This window comes from Cicer arietinum, chromosome 6 (assembly GCF_000331145.2).
Source record: "Cicer arietinum cultivar CDC Frontier isolate Library 1 chromosome 6, Cicar.CDCFrontier_v2.0, whole genome shotgun sequence".
In the NCBI taxonomy this organism is placed as follows: Eukaryota; Viridiplantae; Streptophyta; class Magnoliopsida; order Fabales; family Fabaceae; genus Cicer; species Cicer arietinum.
Genome location: NC_021165.2, coordinates 11,271,386 through 11,295,091, shown reverse-complemented (window position 1 = coordinate 11,295,091; position 23,706 = coordinate 11,271,386). Strand labels below are relative to the sequence as shown.

The window sequence follows — 23,706 nt, the reverse complement described above, 5'->3', positions numbered from 1 at the left end:
ATTATCTTCCCTCTTATTCTATTTCTATATCTTTCAATCCTGTCATGCATGATTGTATTTGCAACTAGATATAACCATTGTCTTGTTACCTCACCAACCGTGATTCATTATATACGTAAAAAAATGCTATAAGTCAGGTCTTAGTTTGTCAAATAAAAGAAAATCATTTATACTGAGAAAATAAATACAGAGAGGTAGGAGGATACTTTGTCCTCGTCCAATCTGGTTTATGAGAAAACATAAAAGAATACAAAAAGCTTCATGAATTGGTGTTGTCATTGATCATAGACTATTAGATGGATGAGTGATATCATCCTCTTACCTATGACTTAGCCAACAATCACCCTTGAACACGAGAGACTTGCAATTTTTTCTGCCATATAGCACTTCTCATACTTTTATCTGAAAACCGTCTGGATTTTATCTGTAACTTGTGTTCATGTTTTCACTTATCTGTCTTGTGATGGATATCAATCGCTTGGCACTCAAAGAAATACTTGCTTCCTGCTACAATTTTTAGGGGCAAGACCACAAGGTATCCACCCTGAGTGTGAGATTGTGTCTGGTTGGTCTTGGCCAGACCCCACATGGAGCTCAGTTTATCAGCTGAACCAGACCCCATAGTTGCTGACTTTCTCATTAGTGTAGCAATCTCTTCCAATATAATTCAAAATGATTTCATTAGATTCCGTAAATTCTATAAGGGTTAAAATTCATTAATGATCTCTCTCTCTCTGCTGCCATCAATTATGTATTGTCTATTTGTCCTGTTTATAACATATTAATATCTCAACTAAATTTGGATTAGAGTTAACGGTGTTTGGTGACCTGGAGAATATCCTGCTCTATTTTCAGCAATTTCACCCAAGCAAGAGTAAAATCTTTTTGCATTAGCCTGGGTTTATTCAGATATTGCTTTCTGTATAATATCACTATTTTTAGGATGCATCAGATAGTCTTATTTCAGCATCATTTCCCTCACATTCATACCATTATATTCTAGTGAAACATTGCCTCATCCAGATTTTTTTTGAGGCATCAATATTACTCGTTTATTTGTTTCAATGTCAATGCGCTCAAAACTCCCGTTCTCTTTTAAAATGTGATGGAGTTCATTCTGTAATGCTCAAACTGCTTTAAGGATTTCCTATTGTCTCCACAAACCAACATGAGTCTTTCAAGCATGTTTTGTCATCGCTCATGCTTTATGGAAAACTTACCATAAGTCACCCATCCAAGGAGTGCTTCAAGTGAAACACACTTAATTGTGGAGTTCTTATGTGATGGGCCACCGAAAAGAAGATGCATCTTGTTGGTATACTAGTATTAATCAATCCTTATAAATCTTCCTTTAGTTGTGTAGTCCCTTAATTACATGGCCTCCGGATCCCTCTCATTCTGACATGATTTGGTTCATTCATGTTTTCCTTTAACCTAGAAACATCCCAAGAGCCGCTCATTGTATGTGCCTTGTGCACCGGCGATCACTCTATGCCTCGTCGGCGTCACACATTCAATCTTTCTTTCTATAATATGCAACTAAGCAGATATTCATCTTTCATACTTGTTATAATCCTTTTTTTTTTTTTTATCCTTTTTTTTTTTTTTTTTTTTTCTTTTTTTATGTGTCCAAGGATATGCCGCCACTATGGTTGTTGATTAGTTCTCTCTTTGGTTTAGGTCACTAGATTCTCGATAAGTATAATCTCCTACTCTTACTGTCCATTCTTTTCTCTCGAGCTTTGTGCTATCATTCTGATCAGTAAGGATGATTTTGTGGATATAGTTAATAGATTGTTTTCGTGCTGTCAAATATTGTCTTGGAAGTGAATCTGTCCATTATTTGTGAGAGTAGAAGCATACTGAAAGCTAATGTTAGAAATGTACTTGTTAGTTCTTAATATTGTATGTAATCACACTTTCATCTTGCACGTTAAGTAGTGTAAGCAGTAGACATTGTACATACAGCTTCATGACTGTCATGTCATGTCATCAATACGTGTATCATATAATAAATATACATTAAACCATAATTCATAATTGGTTCCATCCTTTCTTATTAGTGGTCGCGGTGTGCATCAATCCTTTGGGTTTTGCATTTCCTTTTGGCCAAAAGCTTAGTGTTGATTTAAGGCGAGTCCTTTAAATTCCATGGTACCAAGATAATTGTTTTATAGTTATCAATTTTTTGATGTAGTTCACAATATTGAATTTTTAATCAACCAAAGAAGGAACTTCTTTGTACCATGTATTTATCTTGAACTTTCCAGACATCAAGAAATGAAAATCAAATACATTCAATTGGATTAATTTTGTGAAGTGTAATGTATGATTATGTTATGGTGGCCACTCATGGGTTGGTTGTATATTTAAAATCAAAACTGGATTCAGCATTGAAATGTTATTTAATGAAAAAAGTGGAAAACCGACGCTGATGGCAACTCACTCGAGCTTATCGCTATCAATTATTACGTACACGCAAGTTAACGCGGATGGACTCAACTTTATCCTATCAATAATCGATGATAAAAAAACAATTCTTTTGCAATAAAAAGATGCCGAAGGGATTAATTCTAATAAATAATAATAATAATAATAATAATAATAATAATAATAATAATAATAATAATAATAATAAATTGTAAGAATTTAATTTGTACGTAATACTATAAAATTATTTTATAAACATGTTCAATAACAGATCAACATGCAAACATTGAAGCAAATATTTTAGAAAATAACATTATATAATACAAAATGATATATGTAGTGAAATATGATTAAAAGTCTGGAAGTAAAATATTTTTTAAATATTAATAAATTTAATGATAGTACATAGGGGATTAAATTAGCTATTTACTTTAATTAAATATAATCGGGATTGCTTCTTTTCATGTATTATTAGTGTCATTACTCGTGGCATGCACGAGGATAAATATATTTACAAACCTTTTAACTTATTTTTATAAATCATGAGAGATGCCTATATAAATTAAAAAAGTTAATTACAAATGACGTAAATATCAAGAAGAGTGTATATATGTGCCAATTATGAAAGGTATGCATAAATATATCCAGAAAACTATTAAATAGAAAACTGAAAAATCATCATAAATATTACTTGTCGAACCTCCGGCGAGTAGCATACTTGCTTAATTATTTCACAAATATTAAAAAAAAATAATGTTATTTAAAAAGATAATTATAATTTTTAACAAATTAACTTTATAAAATTTTAATATATTTACTATTATAAATATCATAAATCTAAAATGCAACATTTTAATTTTAGAAGCAATATATATTTATTTATATATACTGACTATCTATCAATATATTACACCTGTAATATCATTAGAAATATTTAATTTATATTTTAAATATTTAAAAAAATTATAATATTAATGATTGTGATTTATTGACGATATAAAATATCGATGCATGTAAATTAAACTCTAATATTAATTTAATGTTACAATTTTAAAAAGTAAGTAATATTTTATTAAAAATTAAAATAAACATATTTTGAGACATTTGTTTAAAACAATAAGTTTTTATTAGAATTTTACTTATGCTGCGCTGCGCTTGTAAGTTATAAATCTGTTAAAAATAAAATAAAATAAAATTATACATTAAAATTTATTTAACATATTACTAAAATAACGAAATATGATTTAGCTATATTGGTGAGATAAAAAGAAATATGATTAGATATATTGATTAACTTTAATTATTTTTTGACTGGATATCAAGTTTATTTACTATTAAAGTTTAATTTGAAAGGTTTATTTAATCTTGTTCTTTCCTGTAATGTTTCCAGGCAATGACAAATGATGCTTATCGAAAATAGTGGAAAGAAGAAAGAAAAAAATATATAACACCAAATTTCTTTTAAGCGTATATCAAAACTTGATATTCTCAAAAAGAGTAAAAAATATTTAAAAATATAATTTATTTAATTAAATAAATAAAAATAAAATAATTTAAATGAAAGATAAAATTAAAAGAAAAAGTCACACAAAACTTGATATTTTCTGTAATATATATGTATAAAATAAAAGAAATTAAGGTTACCTTAGAATATTAACTATTTTGCTAACAAAATAATACTTTCTATTAAATTTTTCATTAATCATAATTAAAATTACTTTAAAAAGTTGGAAATATAAATAAAATATTTAAAAGTTTGAGTTTTATAAAATTAAATACTTTTATTATTTCATCTATAAATTTATAAGAAGTATTTAAAATTATAGTTATTTATTTAATAAACTTTATTACAATTCTTAATTATTTAAAGTGTAGATAATGCATATTTTATATTTTTAGTATTTTTTTTAACTAATTACTTTCTACAATTTCTATGAGAAATATAGTTTTTTTGAAAGGGGTTACGACCCTGACAAAAAAAGTTATATATCCAGATAAATTTGAAGAAAATAAATATAATATTTGATTACATAATCAACTACATTAAATACATCTTTATCCAAAAAAAACTAATGTATTAAAATACACGCTTTCGTTTTTTCACATTAGTTTTTATTTTGGAATACTAATACAGCATTTGTTATTTATTTAGTATTACATATAATATAAGATTTAACTCATCTGACATATAGTTTTATCATAAGTTATATAAGGAATTACTTTCTTTTTTTTTTACTTTTTCAAAATGTGTAATAATTTAAAAAAAGGTTAAAATTGAGATAAAATAGATTTTGTTGGAAAAACTATTTGAGATGATTAGTTGCATGACACCCATTTGTATGCATCAGCAAAAGCAATATTTAAAATATATTATCATTATATTTATATATGCCAACTTTTATTTACATGAGTTTATTTAGTTGAATAAATCAAGAAGACAATTGTGAGAAAGAGTTTCAGAAAATTGAGGCATATCTGAATTCTGAATCTCTTCATCAATGGCTGCAACTAAACAAGTTCAGTGTTTGATGCGAAGAGTTTGCAACGGAAGAAGTAGAACTTTTGGGGTTGCCGCACAACCCAATGCTTCTTCCTCTTCTCAGACAATTATCGATAAGGAATTTCAGCATAGTGCCCACAAGTTTGTTTTTTCTCCTTTTCTTTTCTTTTCTTGCCACACACCCCAAAGACAACATTTTTACTTCTGGGTCTCTCTTTTTTTCTCATAATCACGTTAAATAGATATTGATATGTTCAGCTATCACATCATATGTTTTTTTTTTTTTTAATTAATGTTTTTTAAATTGTAAGCTGATAGTGCCTTTCAAAATATACAGTTTACTAATGTTGTTATGTTGCTTTTTATTTTATTCTTTCATCATCTTAGCATCAATCAATTATAAAATTTTAATACCAGTAGCACTCTTGCAATTTGGTAAATATTATTAATTTCTCTTTTTCCTATTTTTGTGTTTCCACATGGACTCTTTTGTTTACTTAAAACTTTACTGAATTTTCTTTGGTCTTCAAAATTTTCAGTGTTTTTTTTTTGTTGCACTTTTCATTTCTATAGATTGTTTATGAGTTTAATTGATTGTTTAAAGGTTATTTATTGAAATAATGTTACCTGTTTCATTTGCAGTTACCATCCACTTCCAATTGTATTTGCTCATGCAAAAGGATCGGCTGTGTGGGATCCAGAGGGAAACAAGTATATTGATTTTCTATCTGGTTACTCTGCAGTTAATCAGGTAAAAACTGAATGGATCTTGGTAATTCCCAAGGCTTTATATCTGAATTTTTTTCAGAATGGTTCCCAGATGAATGATGGTGATTATATACTTTTGTCTGTTTCTTTTGTGATGTGGAGTTTGTTGCTATGGCCAAATCCCTTCTACCACCGCTACCTTTGGAGCACCGAGCCACTGACACTTTACACTAACATGACATTGACACTTGTGATTACATATAATCACATCTATTTTCTCAAATTATTAATGGTGTCAATGTGTCAGTGTCGTATCTTTTTTCTTATTCCTTAATTTTTAGGGAAAAAACAAGTGCATTGAATTTGTAGTGACTCAATTTCATGTCATTTTGTCTTAGGGGCATTGCCATCCTAAAATTTTGAAAGCATTAAAAGACCAGGCAGAAAAGCTGACCGTGAGCTCTCGGGCCTTCTACAATGATCGTTTTCCGGTCTTTGCTGAGTATTTGACAGCCTTGTTTGGTTATGATATGGTGCTTCCTATGAATACTGGTGCTGAAGGTGTGGAAACAGCTCTGAAATTAGCAAGAAAGTGGGGTTACGAAAAGAAAAAGATTCCCAACAACGAGGTATCACTATGAGGATCATGTGTCCTAATTGTTGTAATATCTTGATATTTTTCTTTTTTCAAGATTTTCCGGTGAAACTAAATACTTTCTTGATAGGATCACTGATACGTATTCAGTTATCTAGGTTATTCATTTTATTTGAAATAGCTTGTAGGCAAACATTTTCTATTTTTTGAGTACACACATATGTTTTTTGTTGCTACTCTAGTTTGGATTTTGCTAATGGACTCTTGTTAGGAGAATCGGTTCTGTTATTTATGATATGAACTTTTTTTGCTAATGGACTCTTGTTCCAGGCTCTTATTGTCTCATGCTGTGGCTGTTTCAATGGTCGTACGTTGGGAGTCATATCAATGAGTTGTGACAATGAAGCTACCCGCGGTTTTGGTCCTTTAATGCCAGGCCATCTTAAAGTTGATTTTGGTGATGCAGAAGCTGTCGAGAAAATTTTCAAAGGTTATGAATTGTTCTATACACTTTTCTTCACTTGTTATCAGTATATTTGGCTTACTATGACATATCTTTGATATTTACTATTTGAATTTTCTCCCTGATGAACTGCAGAAAACGGAAACCGCATTGCTGCATTCATTTTAGAACCTATCCAAGGAGAAGCTGGGGTATGTTCACCGAAAAACTAGAATTAGAGAAAAGATATTAATATTTTAAATGAGTTTTTTTCTCTGTTGCATGGTTTAGTATGGAATGGAAAATTGCTACAACAATTTAGATATATTCATCTTACATGGATAATAATGCAGAAAACATACCACAAATTCTTTATTCAGTAAAATTATTGTATAAAGTTTCTTTGCTTGATATACTGCATAGAATATGTTGAACTTCTTATGTTATAAAAACTTTTCACTTGTTTTATTTGTATTCCTCGACCATGAGAAATGTACTGTTTTTTTAATGTCGGTGTTACTTTGGTTGTATGTTTTGATCCATTCGTGCGAAATAGTTTGCTTGCGAGAATGTAAATATTATGTATCTTGATGATACATTGTGACATGTCCTGGTGACTTATACATCCCCGTGAATGTATGTTCTTATATATTTTAAGTGTTTTTGGTTTCTTCTAGCAAATCCATCTTTCAACAGATTGTTTTCCCAATCTAATTTATTGATTTTGTCATTTAATTCATCTGTCAAACTGTTTTCTTATTGTTTGTTCAATATACTGCATAATTATGAAAAATATGAATTCTCTTTTGCTTCTTCAGATTCCTTTTATTTTATGCATGCATATTTCATCCTGTTGAATGGCTCCCACTTTTTACTACGTTTTACTTCTCTAAACATATCATCTTTTCCACATTTTTTTGATATAAATAATATTTGTTTAAAGGTGAAAATTCCCCCAGAAGGCTATTTGAAAACTGTTAGAGATCTTTGCTCCAAATACAATGTGTTGATGATTGCTGATGAAATACAAACTGGATTAGCAAGAACAGGGAAAATGCTGGCTTGTGATTGGGAAGATGTCCGTCCAGACATAGTGGTTAGTAATCACCTTTACATCTTATATATATAATTTCTCTTCAATCATCCACAGTACTTTGCTATGTAATCATGTGTGGCAACTCATTGCAATTTGATTATGCATCCTTTTAATAATTTAGGTTCAGAGGTGTTTTTCATTATATCAATAAAGAATTGTGGTCTTCAACTTGAAATTGAAATTACATGGCATGAAGTAGGCCTGTGTTTGTAATTGATTTCAATAAATACCTTACTTCCTTCAAGGTTTCAACCATATGATATGATTCCTTGAAATGCATGTATTTTTGTGTTTGACTGGTAAAACATAAATCAATGTTTGGTTTAGCTTTAAGATACAAATTTTTAGCCAAATTATATATAATTTTTCCTTCTATTCCTGCGAAAATATGTTGAAACTCTCTGAGTTACAGTCAATTGAATTTTTTATATCGCCATTTGCAAGTATGCAGTTTGATAGATGTATTTTACTACCTACCATTGGAATGACTTGACCATCAAACATATTCTTTTTCTTTTCTTCAATATAAAGCGAATCTTACAGGATTTGCTGCTACCTTTCTTTTTTTTTTTTTTTTTTTTTCTATTTTGTAAATTTTTTCTGAGGTCGTTTCCTTTTTATGCCGCTAACATTGAGTAGTTTTTTTAACTGTCTTTTGATTCAGGTATTAGGAAAAGCATTGGGCGGAGGAATTATACCAGTTAGTGCAGTTCTTGCAGACAAAGAAGTGATGCTTTGTATAAAACCTGGACAGCACGGAAGGTTTATTTTATTAGTATACGTTTTTTCTAATATTTTCTTGTCAATAGTTGTCAAACTTATAAGGTTCTTTTTATCTAAGTAGCCAATGATTCATTGAATAATGGAAGCAAATACTTATAATGCTAAACCTTTCTTTTTTATATGTTACTTTTCGCAGTACCTTTGGGGGAAATCCATTGGCCAGTGCAGTTGCCATTGCCTCACTTGAAGTGATCAAAGAAGAGAAACTTGCTGAGAGGTATTATATGCATTGCAAAATCTTATATTGTCAACATATACTTGTTAAAATACATACTTAAATAAAAGTCTTGGCAAAGCTTTATTACTAAGCAGTACTAAGTTAGTGTGATTCATTTGTAAAGTATGCAATTGATATCTTACTATTGGACAGATCTGCAAAAATGGGAGATGAACTTCTTGGTCTGCTGCATAAGATTCATAAGCAATATCCAGACCACGTGAAGGAGGTGCGCGGACGAGGATTGTTCATTGGAGTGGAGCTTAACAGAGAAAAATTGTCCCCTGTATCGGGCTTCGAGTTAAGCGTAAAACTGAAAGATAGAGGAGTTCTTGCCAAGGCAACACATGACACAATTATTCGTTTCACTCCGCCACTTTGCATAAGGTAAGAAAACGATTTAAGCAATGTCTATTGTATTTTGTTCTAGGATTTGACATAAAGTATCTTTGCAGTGACGATGAGATCCGGCAAGGTTCTAAGGCACTGGCTGATGTGCTTGAAATTGATCTACCATTGTTAAAGAAGATGAAGCCAAAAGAGGCTGCTCCTCTAGCTGGTCCTAGTGCATGTGATCGTTGTGGTCGAGTCGTGTATGGTTAACCGGATAATGATTGGTCTATGAATTTTATGCAACTTGTATTTTATTTTTGTATGGAAAAAGGATATCTCATGGATTCACATATGTTGTTTTATACATGAACCAAAAGAAACTAATAAAACATACCATATTATATTATGAAATGAAATGAAAAAATCATTGTGACAGCGAGATCACTTATCTCCTGTGTTGTCCATTTCTGACAAGATCACACAGAATTTTTTTTATATTCAATTCACACTATGATCATAACAGTACTTAAGAGGGGGTGATAATCACATTACTAATGAATAAGGATGGTTTTAAATTTGTTTAGCATGGATTTTGATTGTCTTTCAAGTATTTTCCTTTGTTCATGTTTTCCCTTTTCTGCGTTTATTTTGTCTTTCAGTTATTTTTTTTGTTAATTATATCAATAAAAATCTTTTTGTTGCTTAAAAAAGGTGGCGAGTAGTTTGGTTTTGAAGGTCTTGAATTGGAGGTTTTAGGTGAAAAAATAGGCATCTTGTATTCTACTGAAATTAGTTAGAGTCCAATATGACACTATTGTAATGTCCAATAGATCGTCATATTAAATTAAGATAACTACACAAATAAATTGAATATTTTATCTTTATTTAAAATCTTAAAATATTAAATACATTATATATACTTTTTCTTCTAATGTGAAACTTCTAAGTGACATTGAAACCAACTATACTTTATATCTTTAGAGATTGCACAACTTGTAAGCACAAGCAAATCCAACAATGAGTTTAAAAAGGCTTTTACTCTACAGAAGGTTTAGCTTCTTCCTGTAGACAGATGATAGAAAGCTCTTTTCCCAGCTTATATAGATTCATAGATGAAAAAAAAATAATCGTAGACTAGAAAGTAAAAGAATATCTTCAAATGTCAAAGTACCTTTTACATTTCTCCAAAACACAATGAACTTTGCACGCATACATAATAAATAGATTAAAAATGAAAATGAAAATGCAAAAATACTGAATGCAATTGAATGACTTTGAAAATGATCCAACAAGAAAAATCAACACTTGATGACAACAGCTAGCATATCAACTGTTTTTGTGAAGCCAGGCTTTGCCACACATCTTGTTCTAGCTAGTACTCCATTTTTTCAAATCCTAAAAACAGAATTCACATATATTAATAATAACTTTAGTATTAATATTAAAAGTAAAACCATTAGCCAAATCCAAGATGCTTATGCTTGCCCCTTGCAAGTTGCAATGAATTAAAAAAATTATAAAAAGGAGCACACAAAAAGATGAAACTAGAAAATATACATTAGATATACTTTAACAGTTGGAATGTAATGTTAGCACAATAATGTTTGGTCTAACAGGCTATAGATGCTGCATGGAAGTAATTAAGGTGGAGCTAGAAAGCAGGAATTAGTATTGAAATCGAAAATTAACTTGAGATTCAGCAAGCTCAGTAACTATAACACGATCACTAAAAATTTACCGACCATTTTTCAGCGACAAACCATATGTTTAGGGTTGTACAAGATTCGGTCCGTCCCGCAAACACGTCTTATACAGTAAACAATAGGATAGGTTTGATTAAGTTTTAGAAAAAATGACAAAAATAAGGACAAGACAAATACAAGGTAGAAAAATAACTTGGTTCGGTTTAACTCCGAGTTACCAATCCCATCCTAAATTAATTTAAGTATAAATAAATAGTTTTTGTTATTATTTTATGTTATTATTGATTCACCGTCTGAAAAAGTTAATCACCAACTTATTAATTTATAATATATAAAATAATATTATGGGTTATTACACTTTAATAAGTTGACAAGTGGTTACCATATGTTACTTATTATTATGAGTTTCTTTAGGTTTAATTGCTTTTATTTTAAAAAAAGTTTAGAATTACTATTTAACAATTTCATATTTTTATTTTGTCTCATCTTTAATGAACTCGCAACTCATTAGATTTGATCGGATTAAGGAACAAGTTCGAATTTAAAATTTAAATCTATCAAATATTAAGAGATACTCCAAACTCATCCTTTATACACTCTAATATATGCAATTAATACTTTTAAATTATAAAACCTTGCATTTACTTATATGTATACTATACTATATCATTACCAAATCATTTAAGCTTTTGGGAAACCTGAATATAAGATACTGTAATATCTTAGAACTAATTTATTAACCATATGGTTTGCCACTTAGCATTCGGTTCCTTGAAATAAGGAAACTATGAATTGATATGAACTAAGTTGTGAGTCTCCAACCCTAATAAAAATAAAATATTGGCTATGTACTCTTTCAAGTGTGACATATTAAAGTAATAAAAATCCACATCACTCACTTACTTTTTTCTCTACCACTAAATAGTCTATAGTTCTTTGACTTACTTCCTTTAAGAAAGATGATTCATCTAGGGATGAAAAACTTTAACTTAGTTTAATTATACTAGCAGTCACTCTCCATATTTTCTGTTCCATAGAGCCCCAATATTGAACTACCACCATATTTCTCTATTTAAATTTTACATTTCACAATAAAATATTCCACCATGACTAGCTTTTTCTATATATATATATATATCTATAGATTCTGAATAATTCCCGGCTGATTTTACCAATTTTTCTCAAATGAGGGGAAACAATACAAAAATATTGGCAACGAGTATATATACATACACACATCTATATATATCTGTATGGAATTGTATTAATCAGAAGATATACACACAACTGAAAAAAAATAAAAATAATTATGAAAATTAGAGATGAAAAAAATAAATTTGATATTTAAATTTGCATTTTTCACATTTAGCAACATAATTAGTGACAAATTTTTCATTTTTCCGCTTCTAAATTTTAGTTTGGTCGTTATTTCAATAATTTCTAGTAATCATTTATGCATATAGAAATTACTTACTATTTTAAAGTTGGAGCATGCAATTGAGCACTCAATAAGGGTATAAAGCACAAAAATAAATATTATTTGTCTAGAACTGAAGAAATGGAATTCTCTTAAACCTGGTTCATATAAAAATACCTTTAAGTGTCCTATGGAAAACACCTATAAGGGTACCCTACAAATGTGTCCTACATAAGGCTGCATCACTGCTTAATAAATGGCAGTGTGCTCAGCACACGTTAGTCAATGCTTTTAGATGGAGGATACATTTTTTTTACATGAGTGGCGATACTTTGCACAATTACAATATGTTTCGTTTAAAATAAAATATAAATAAAAAGATTAATCAAAGATGTATTTGATTATTTAAATTAAGTTAATTAATTTTTTAATTAATATTTTTGTTTATATTTTATTTTTAAAAGAGTAGTTTTTTGTATCCCTAAATAAAAAATCTTTTTTGAATATAGTGTGTATAAATACACGTAGGCAGAGCTTGTCCAATTATTATGAAGAGGTCAATTTTTATTTTATTTTTATAATTTTTTGGTGAAGAGGGCCAATTTAATTAAGTGGTATATTAAAGTTAAAAGTCACACATAATTGAATTAATTCATAGTAGTTATATATTATATTATGTTAAAAGTAATATGCAACAAAAATAAAAGATAAAAAGGTACACCAATTAAATTAAATTAAATGTTTTAAAAACTGTTGAAGAAAAAAAAAGAGAGAGAGAGAGAGAGCAAAGAAGAAGCAGATTCACGATGGGGAAGTGTTGGAAATTAGGGTGGGCTAAGCAATAAATATTTTGGTAAGAAAATAATTACATGAAGGAAAAACTTAGAGATATATGGTAAATTATTAATATACAATAATAATCAAAAGATATAAACATCAATAATATATAAACATCAATAACATCAATAATTACATTTAATTTTATATACAATAATAATCAAAAGATAATCTAAGAATATATGAATATATATATATATATAAAACTGAAAGAATATATAAATATATATATATATATATATATATATATATATATATTACAGATTTTTTAACAACAATAATATATAAACATCTACAATTTTTCAACATTTCATTTAATTTCAATCTCTCTTTTTCTATCACATCACCAACATATTCCATATATTATATCACTTTCTATATTTTGCTCTATCGGAGTGTGAGCAAAATATATAGATTTCTACCGATAATTTTTCTTTTTTAAATACACTACCAAATAACAAACAAAGATAGTAGTATATGTAGGCTATGCAGGCTATGCAGGCTATGCTAGTAGATACATCATTTTGCATGTTAAATGAATGGCTAAATACTTTTTTTAAGAGGACAAATGAATAGCTAAATACTTGTTACATACTATTTTTTCTTCTTCTTTTCTTTTATGACTTGTATGTGCAAAAAACCTTCATTTATGGTTATTTTTTTTTAATAATTATAAAAAAAAAAACGATCTCAAAGAAATTTATGATTAATTGTTTTATTTTTTGTTTGAGTAATTTAATTTGTATTTTTGATTTACTTTGATTATACAGTAAAAAAAATTATATATTCTATTCTTTATTTTTGTTCTAAACACCTCTTATACTCAAAATGTATTTTTAATATATTTATTTTTGGTCTACTCGAAAAGAGAGGATAGAAAAGTAAATCAATATAATAAATAAATAAATAAATAAATAAATAAATAAAAAGACTGTATATACTAAAGCCAAAAAGGTGGACATTTTACTTTGTTGTTAATACAAAATTCACCCAAAATTTTGTCTCCCCAAATTATTAATTTGCGCGAACAATATCACTTTATCATGTTTGGATAAGGTATTATAAGTAACTTATTGTGTTCACCTAATTCATGTTAAATTCGAAACTCAAATTTTCATGTTGTGAAAATGAGTACTCTTTTGTTACATTCATATTCTTTTAATATGCTCATTAACTTTACATTCTTATTCTTTTAAATATATTTTATATATGATTTCACCTAATAGTGTAACAATATGTATTTTTATTTTTATGAGTAAGTAATAAATCGTGTTTGGTTCGGGTTAGTTTCATTTAGAGTGGACAAATACTCACTTTTTTTTTTACTAATACGTACACTCAATAATTAAAAGAATATTTTTAAATAATTACTAATGTTTTTTGTGTTGTATTTTATAATTTAACAGTAATAACTTTGCAGTCTTTTGGTAAAAAAAATCTTCCCTTTCTTTCATTTTGTTTCTCTCAGGTCCAATATTGATGAGACACTAGAGTTTGGAACAATATTTTTGAACTAATCCATTAATTACGATTCTCATTTCTGTCACCAACCAACAAAAAATGCATATTATGAGTCTAGCATGACTTAAAAGGACAGTCCAAATCCCCCACCTCAATACTTTACAATAAATTATGTAATTATTGATGATTTTCAAAGATATTGAGTTTGTTTAAGCTAGTATGTATATTTGTCTAGTTTGGTCTTATCAAGTTGAGACTATATACTCACACTTAAGGTTTCAAAAGTAAAATAAAATTTTCAGTTCTTGTTCCCCCCTACTTATGTCACACAATCAGATGGTTTTCTTAAATTAATGTTTCCAATGAGAAATAATGTTTCCAATGAGAAACAACCAAAACAGAACCCAATGCTTTCTCATTGAATTATATAAAAAAATGTTCGAGGAAATAGAGATCACTAAAGATAAAGAGAAGTCAGTTTGTCCTTTTCCAAGTTATCAAATAACCAAAACTTAGAGCAACTAATCCAAACACACATTGAGTAAAAAAAAAATATAATGCAAATACACATTAGAAAATAATAGAGTAATCCAAAGAAATTCTAGCAGTTTGATAAAGAGGAAAATATCAAAAGAAATCTATCAAACGAAAAAAAGTTAAAAGAAATCTATTAACAATAAAAAAATCTATTTTGAATTCTAAGAATAAATTTAAAATTTGTTTGATAAAGTAAATACTCTTAAAAATTCGTTAGTTATGTCACGTGTAAATAGTTCATTAGTGAACTATGCGACACATAACGAATATTGAAAAAGAGATTAGACATTCGATGTTGGTTCCTAACATTTCTTTATCTCGGCTAATTAATTAACCATTAACATTAGTCTATAAAAAAAATTTGTAAGCTGTATGCGAACCCAACTCAATCAATCAATATATATATATATATAATTTATATAATATGTCATTAAAAAATGTGTATCGACAAATGACTCTTATTTATTTTAAAAGGCACTCAACTCTAACTTACACTAATCAATAATATAAGAACCAAAATCATTAATTTTTTAAGCTAAACAAACAATTAATTAATCAAGACTCTAAAGCATTTGAAGTGTATGAAATCTATGTATCTTTCTATTTGCCGTGTTTGTTTAGTATATATGATTTTAGTGTCCCTTGCCCTCCATTTAATTTAATTATAGTTTTATTCATAAAAAAATCTGAAGGCTATATATGAAAATTCACAACTTATACTGCCCTAGTTCCTTCCTAAATGTCAGTTTAAGTTTAAGGTTATTTACATAAATTAAAAACAAAAATAGAAATTATGTCTAGACACCTAGCTATCACTTTCTCTACAATAAATAGTTAAGATATCATTAATAATGACATATAATTATTGTTAACTGTCTTGAACATCGAAAATGAAAGATAAATAATTAATAACGAAAAAAAATTAAAATATAAAAACTTAAAGGGAATATAAAATACTGCCTATGGTCTTTTTATAACAAAATAATTGTGTAACTTTTGAGTTCTAATTGAAAAAAAATAGACAAAGTCTTTGTCTATGATCTTCAAGATAGGTTGGGTTATTACCCATCTCTGGTCTTTTTATAAGAAACATACTACTCCTTTTTTCCACATAAAGTTACATAATCAAAAGGCCTCGACATGGACATTTAAAGAAGTTTGAATTTTTTCTTACTTTATTAATCCTATACATGTGCATAAATAATTGAAATAAAAACTATCTTTTCATTAATTATTCATCTCATAATTGTAATAAAAAAAGTAATAATTAATATATTTCACTATTAAAATAATTATATTTTTCTTTTCTCCAAATATATAAATGTATATGATCTCAAAAGGGAGTACATGTAACGTACACCATAAATGCAAAATTGAATATATTGACTTGTGAAAAATGCGGTTATACTCTCTTTCAATAGAAATATAAACAAAAAATAGTATTTAAAAAATTTATATATTTATTTCAAATTTAAGACTAAACACATCAAATTTTAAAATATCATGTGTTTATATTTCATTTTAGATGAAACATTAATTAGAGATAGAATTGAAAAAAATTAAATTCACTTCATCCCACAACAATTATGCATTTGCAACAACAACAAAATTGTCCCACAAAGACTATTATTTTTAATTTTCAATGTAATTTTAATTATTATTTTTCCAATTGACTATTTTAATTAATACAATGCACATCACTTTGAAATTATTCTTCAGTTAATCTTATCATAATAAAAATACATCATAGATTAATAAAAATAATAAAATCATTTACATATTTTTTAATTTATTTGAAGTTTTTTTTACTCTACCCCTCCCTAATATAAGCCCCTAATTGAATAGATTGATACTGTTTTGTCAGGATGATTTGTGAGAGTAACGAAATGTGTTTCCTACGTGCATGGACCTTTCAATTCCATCAACAGTATGAAAAAGAAAAAGGGCTGAAGTAATTTGAAGTCACCAACCAAGTTCCAACCCCATGAGTGGAAAAATCCTAGCAAAGCCTATATATTATATTAACTAGACACATATTTTTGGTTACAGCTAGAAAGCGAATCATGTGGGTGCAGAGGTTAGAAGCGGGAAAATAATAAATAAATTGGGATTGTAAAAAAAAGGATATTAGAGATTCAAATGAATGAGCACATTGCCCCCACTAAGTGAATTACACATATATACTACACCTGACATGGTGCTATTTAGTAGGGGAACCAATAAGAGCACAAATAAGGAGACAAGTCGCCGATACATCCTTATTCACGCCAACCTATGCAATGCAATGCAATGCACCACTTGTATGTACTATGGAATCAAACAAAAACCCCATCATTTCATTGCTCACAACAATACCCACCTAGTAAACCCAAACACATTCAAACAATGATAATCACCCCCTCTCACAATCATACTCGTTTCATATTTTTGTATATGTATTCAAAATATAATCATTAAAATTTTATTTTATTGAATTTTTCATTTTAATTATTAATTATTTTTTTTTATTATTACTATCTAATAATATTGTAAGTTGTATACATAGTAATTATTAAAGGATAATATAAAAAAAATAATTAAAGTTATATTAAAATTTGAAAATGACATTTATTTTAGATAATTTATTTTTGTGAAGGTGATCTTCATTGTGAGACAAAATGAATACTTCAACTGCATTTCATGTTAAGTGTTAAATTTTGAGTTCATGTGTAGAACACTTGTTAAAAATACAAAAATAGAAATTTTACATTGAAAAGAACAAATTTTGAGTTATAAATAATTAAATATACAATTTCAAATATACTTTTCAATATAATATTTTTATCTTTAGCTTATTAATAAATGCATTTAGAGCATTTGTTAACATTTTTTTCTTGATATTATTTATTATTTTATATTATTAATGATATGTCAATTATTTTTTCTGACTAATACTTTTTCTATTCATAATATTTCTAACACAGAAAATTACTTTAATAATTACTATTTTTTTTATGTAAGAGACAATTGAGTCAACAAATACTAACATATTTAATTCATATTATAAATTAAATATATCAACTTCTATTGACATAAATATCTTTTGTAAAAATAAATTTATATAGTATTAATAATAAGGATAATAAATTACATAAGCTCATTTAATAATAAAAAATAAAAAATATCCAATAATTTTCTTAAAAAGGGTGGATGGAGTTTTTATTTTTGAGTAAAAGTGTGGATAGAGATAAACAACACTAAAGTTAGGCAATATTAAGTATATGTTTGTTTTTACATTGAGAGCCAAGTAAAGGCACATCTAAGTTAAAACAACAACTATTAACTTCTCATATAATGTGATTTGGAAGGTGAGCCTAATCCATACACGTCTATCTAAACATAAACTAAGTTATATTTGGATACTTTTAATTCCCCAAAATTTATACAACTCATTTTCACTCTATCTATTTTTTCTTTATCACATCATTTAATTTAATATGTTTATCACTAAGGTATGATTGACATGGTGTATATAGATAATATTTCAATATTTAATAATGCCACGTCATGTCTTCTTTGGTTTACCAAAGTCAAGTCATGTATGCCATTGGGGAAGAAATGAAACAAAGAAAGTTAATACCCAAAAAACAAGAAATCAAACAAACAACATAAACACTGCAATGTTCCAAACAATAAAATCAAGAGCAAAATAAAACAACAATATATTATTTCAAACAATCACTAAAAATGAAATGCAGTGGTAAAAATGAAAGTGTAATAATAAAGACATGAAAAGTTTGTTTTTTTGAACGTACCTGCAGGAAGAAAAGTGAAACTCAGTTTTTGGGTTTCCCTTTGTGATCTGAATATAGCTGCAAACGGCTACCATCAAAAACAGATGAAAACTGATGATGATGATGATGAATCTGATGATTATTCTCCATTGTAGGAGTAGCATCTGAAGGTGAAGGTGAAGCAGTAGTAGCAGAAGAAGCACCTCCTCCTCCTCCTCCACCCATGAAAAAAGGTACTACTACATTGGATCCATGATCTATAGGTGAAACTGAAAACCTCTGAAGATGAGACAGAGAATTGGACTGAAGGGTCCCCCTATTGTAACCAGCAAGGCCCAAAGAAGAAGATATTTTAAAGTTCAGATTGTAATCATTATTATCTGGTATGAATGAAAATTGATGCTGCTGCTGCTGCTGCTGCATCTGATGATTCTGATTTTCACCACTATTATTGCTGAATGACATTGATTGATGATGTTGTTCATGAAGTGAATGTCCTAATTGGATTTGTGACAAAGATTGATGATGTGTTCTTGATGATGAAGAAGAAGAAGGTCCAAGAAGTACTGAATTAAAGTAATGATCCATTGGTGCTGCTGAATTCCATTGTTGTTGTCTTGCTTTGTTGAAAAGATCAGCTTCATCAATTGATGACCCTCTTGGACTATTTGCAACTGCATTGTTGATTCCACCAGTAAGTAGTTCAGTGAATGAAGCTGTTTGAGAAATTTGATGTTGTTGTTGTTGTTGATGATGATGAGAACACTCATTGTTCTCTTTTTCCTTTTCTTTAGCTGTTCTTTCTCTTGCTCTTGCTCTAGCCTTAACACGACTCACACGAATATCACACCTTGACAAAGACAAACCAGAACCTTTACTTGTTTCAGAAGTACTACTACAACCAGATTTAGACAAACAAAGATTGTTCTGGTTGTTTTGATTCTGATGATAGTTGTTGTTTTCACCATTCTCAATCATTTCTGCATCAGCTGAATCAAGACCTTGTTGTTGTTCACTACTTGGTTGTAGTAGTTGATTAGTATCATCATCATTAGGGAATGTGTTATTGAGTGAAGGTAATTCAGAAATAGCATCAGAAGCTGATTTAATCAACCATTCAACAGCTTTACTTGGTTGGTCATAACCCAACCTATCTTGAAGATCATAGAATTGAATAGCTGTTGTTACAGAAAGTCTAACCCTTCTGTCTCTTAAACCTTTTGAAGTCATTACTTTGCTGTGTCTATCTTTTCCACCAGAAGCTCTTGAAACCCTTATGATTCTTGATGAATGATGCCAATTATTTAATCTGTTTGTGTTTCCATCACATCCTCCTACTCTTCTCATTGATCCATCTTCTAAATCTTCTTCTTGATCATTTCTGTTGTTTCCAACTCTTGGAAATTTACATGACTGGTTTTGTGATTGAACTTGAATCTCATCCTCCTCCATACCACAATCATGCCTTTTGCAAACAACACAAACCAACTTGGTTTTCCTCTTTAATTAATAATAATAATAATAATGTTTGGTTTATTTATTAGACTTGTGTTGTGCTAGAGAGAGAGAGAAAATGTTTGTGCTTGTGTGTGGGGTTAAAAATGTGTCCTTTGTTGCATTGATGACGAAAATTCAGACACTGTTTTGGCTGTGTAGTGATAAAAAAGACTTTTTTTTACTGTCTGATATATCACGGTCCAAGTCAGGAGGCCCTTGTTTAGCTTTTTGCAGTTGCAGAAAAAACACTTTCAAAACCAAACACACCCTCAACTAGCTTTCACACACACACCTCTTTCCTGCAAAACTCAAAAAACCAACCACACCAAAAAATTCTTTTAGCATTAAATGTTTTACAAAATAAAATACACTATGTATGATAGCAGATAAGATCTGAATGTGTTAAGCAGCATAGCATAAAACTTCAATATGTTTAGCTACATAGGTCTTAACATAGCATACAACCTAAAAAAACCTATATACACTTTTTTATGAAAAACTCAAAATTTGAAGAAAAAGTAGACTAAAAAATGCTTGAAGTTGTAGACACCTATATATTTGTACTACCTTGGATCTGAACCGTTTCTGCTTTGTTTTTAAGCTAAAGCAGAAAAATTTGCAGATGGGTATCTGATCTGAGCCAAATCCTTTTTAGCTTCTGCTAATAGTATTTATAGCTTTTCCCTGTCTTTAAAAATAGCATATACATTATTTCATTAGATTAGAAAGACAAACAATATTATCGCTACTACAACAACAAGGTTTAGAAATTAGCAGATTTTTTTATTTTTTATGAAACACTATTTTTTTAGAAAATGCTGAAAATAAAATGATTTAAAAAAAAGGTTCAAAGGTTAGTTAGTTTGATTACTTAGAACAATGTTTGGTCGGAGTATTTTGACAGGTGTTAACCTCTCAACCAAAAGACAGAAAAGAAAGAAAATAAACTTAACTGCAGTGTCCCTCACACAGCTCACAGATCTGTGTACTTGGGGTTTCATTCATTGAAACAAAACCAAAAATAAAAAACACAACATGGGGGGATTCCATTTTCATTATTATTAATTAAAAAACAAAACTTTTTTAGATCAGTAACACCCCATTATGCCAACAACAAAAACCCATCAATATAAAATTCATAAGATTTTTCATAGTTACAAAAATCAAAGAAAAAGATCAAAGTGTCTTCATGTGATAGGGAGGGAATTACTAAAGACAAAATTTGAGATGAGAATGAGACCTTCTTTGCTGCCTGATTTTCAGGAATTGTTGAATTTCTTAACTATTCTTTCCTTTGGTGTAAAAGGGTACCTTGAAATGCAAAATAGGATAAAATTATGTTTATTTTTGTTCTCTCAAATCTACTACAAAAGCATGTTAACATTTTTTCTTTTTTGAGTTGAAGTTGGAGTTTGATTAACACTTACTTTTGTGTGTGTGTGTGTGTGTGTGTGTGTCTTTGAACATGTAAACTATGGTGAGAGAGAAAGAGTGAGGGGAAAAGAACAGAAGAATGTTCTAGGGTTGGTGAGAAACAAAAAGAAAATGAAGAAAAAACCGGGTATACAAGAATTGTGTGATTTATTTATAGAGAGAGATGTTTAATTTTTGTGACAGGTGGACAAAGAAAGAAAAAGAAGAGAAATTAAGATAAGTTAAGGTTGAACATGAATGAAATTAAGAAGAATAAAGGTTGTAATTGTATTAAGTTGTTTCCATTGGAACAATGAAGGAGGTTATCGGAAAAATCCAGACACGGTGCTGTTCCACACTGTATGTATCATTCACTCTTTCATATTTATCCCTCTTTTCTCTTATATTTACTTCCATACCTTATCTATTCAATTTCAATCATTAAAATAAAATATAAACCAAAATATATTTGAAGAATTGAGATGTATATAGTCTTGTTTTTGAATCATAATGCATTTAATATATCTTGTTTAAAATTTAAATTAAATTTTTGTTTTAACTTACTTTTGTTTTTATATATTTGAGATCAAAAATAGTATTTCAATTAGAATGAATATACTTTAAAAAATTAATACAATAATCAATAAGACAGTGTTAGTATACTTTTATAAATTATTTTGATTACAGTCTTTTTAAAACAAATTATATTTGTTAGATGTTGAAGTGGTTAATGAACTTTATTATATATTTGAATGTAGCATTTCTGGTGAGACTTGTTCCTACTAGTAGTAATTCTTGTGTTGTGTGTACCAAGTATTTCTAGTGTTGATTTTTTTTAAATTAAATTAAATATTTTTTTTATTCCTTTAAATGTGTGTTTTGACTTGACAAAAATTTATTTTTTGAATGAACTGATTTTAAAATATTGATTTTAGTTTAAAGTGTTTAATTAATTAAATATATAATGATTTATGTTTTTATATATTCAGTAAAAGTGATTTAATAATAATCCTACACAAATACATCTAAATATGTTAAAATTAATTCTACACCTCTAAAAATAATTTTGACTCATTCAAAGTGAAAATTAGTCACATACAATATAAATCATGATCATTGAAGTTTAGTTTCTGAATCAATTTCATTTATTTATAGTTCTTATTTAATTTTTTTTAATAAAAAATAGTATTTTTAGTCCCTTTATAAAAATAAAGACTAACTTAAATAAAATGAAATTTATTTAGAGACTAAATTTAAAATATCATAGTTTATAGAAATTAAAATTATATTTAACTTTTTATTTATTGTTAATGCATATGTCATCATAAGGTATACATCATATACATTGAAATAATACATGCAAAGATGTCAATTTTTATTTTTAGTCTTTCTAAAAAAAATTGTATTTGTTTCTAATCCTTGCAAATTTATCTTTTTTTCTTTTTGTTTAGTGTTTTGTTTTAATCTTAAGCATTTTTATTTATATTTGAATTGATCTTTGTAATTTATGGTTAATTTTATTGTAGTCCATCAAATACGAATTATATGAGGACTGAAATCAACATCATATACAATCCTAATAGACTTTCGGCTTAACTATGTTCATCCCAATTCAAGCTTGAGAATGCAGTACCATTAAAAACTCTTGATAGAAGTTTTGTGTCATATGAGTTTCACACAACTCAAAGGATTAGTTTTTATAGTCTTCAATTTTTATATACACAAATAAAAAATGAGTCATTTTTAGTCTTCAATTTTTTCATTGCTGATTTATTTGATTTAAAAAACTTCAATTCTATATTACAAAAATTTGAATTTATGAGAAAAATTAAAGACATATATAAGTGCCTCTAATTTTGTTTCGAACCACAAAATTAAAGACTTATTTTTGGTCTCAAATTTTAGTCTATAACTCAACTTTTTCAAATATTATTTTTACTAAATTGGAGTGATTTAATTATAAC

General features: G+C 28.1%; 2 protein-coding genes across 7 annotated transcripts; one reads left to right on the top strand and one right to left on the bottom strand.

Annotated features, from left to right (window-relative positions):
- The first annotated feature begins 4,774 nt into the window (after nucleotides 1-4,774).
- LOC101505244 (ornithine aminotransferase, mitochondrial) lies at nucleotides 4,775-9,568 on the top strand. Its single transcript, XM_004504500.4, has 10 exons — nucleotides 4,775-5,071; nucleotides 5,573-5,681; nucleotides 6,037-6,267; nucleotides 6,564-6,723; nucleotides 6,832-6,887; nucleotides 7,619-7,771; nucleotides 8,436-8,533; nucleotides 8,691-8,771; nucleotides 8,925-9,158; nucleotides 9,227-9,568. Exons 1-10 carry the CDS (start codon nucleotides 4,929-4,931, stop codon nucleotides 9,372-9,374), a joined length of 1,413 nt encoding a protein of 470 aa, XP_004504557.1. The 5' UTR covers nucleotides 4,775-4,928; the 3' UTR covers nucleotides 9,375-9,568.
- Nucleotides 9,569-10,217: 649 nt separating this feature from the next.
- Nucleotides 10,218-22,061, bottom strand: LOC101504518 (uncharacterized). 6 transcript variants are annotated; one of them, XM_004504499.4, is made up of 5 exons: nucleotides 21,757-22,061; nucleotides 21,570-21,640; nucleotides 20,897-21,017; nucleotides 18,854-20,628; nucleotides 10,218-10,499 (listed from the first exon to the last, which is right to left on the bottom strand). In XM_004504499.4, exon 4 carries the CDS (start codon nucleotides 20,282-20,284, stop codon nucleotides 18,875-18,877), a length of 1,410 nt encoding a protein of 469 aa, XP_004504556.1. In that variant the 5' UTR covers nucleotides 20,285-20,628; nucleotides 20,897-21,017; nucleotides 21,570-21,640; nucleotides 21,757-22,061; the 3' UTR covers nucleotides 10,218-10,499; nucleotides 18,854-18,874. The 6 variants fall into 6 exon arrangements, with proteins under 6 accessions (XP_004504556.1, XP_027191536.1, XP_027191537.1 ...); XM_027335735.2 differs by having other exon boundaries at nucleotides 20,897-21,013; XM_027335736.2 differs by having other exon boundaries at nucleotides 18,854-20,636; nucleotides 21,570-22,061.
- Between the last annotated feature and the right edge of the window lie 1,645 nt (nucleotides 22,062-23,706).

What these genes read in the sequence shown, in the direction of transcription:
- LOC101505244 (XM_004504500.4), top strand. Translation starts at nt 4,929, where the DNA reads ATGGCTGCAACTAAACAAGTTCAGTGTTTGATGCGAAGAGTTTGCAAC. An exon ending in TTTCAGCATAGTGCCCACAA is followed by an intron (nt 5,072 to 5,572) that starts GTTTGTTTTTTC and finishes TTTCATTTGCAG; the next exon opens with TTACCATCCACTTCCAATTG. An exon ending in GAAGAGAAACTTGCTGAGAG is followed by an intron (nt 8,772 to 8,924) that starts GTATTATATGCA and finishes ACTATTGGACAG; the next exon opens with ATCTGCAAAAATGGGAGATG.
- LOC101504518 (XM_027335736.2), bottom strand. Translation starts at nt 20,284, where the DNA reads ATGGAGGAGGATGAGATTCAAGTTCAATCACAAAACCAGTCATGTAAA.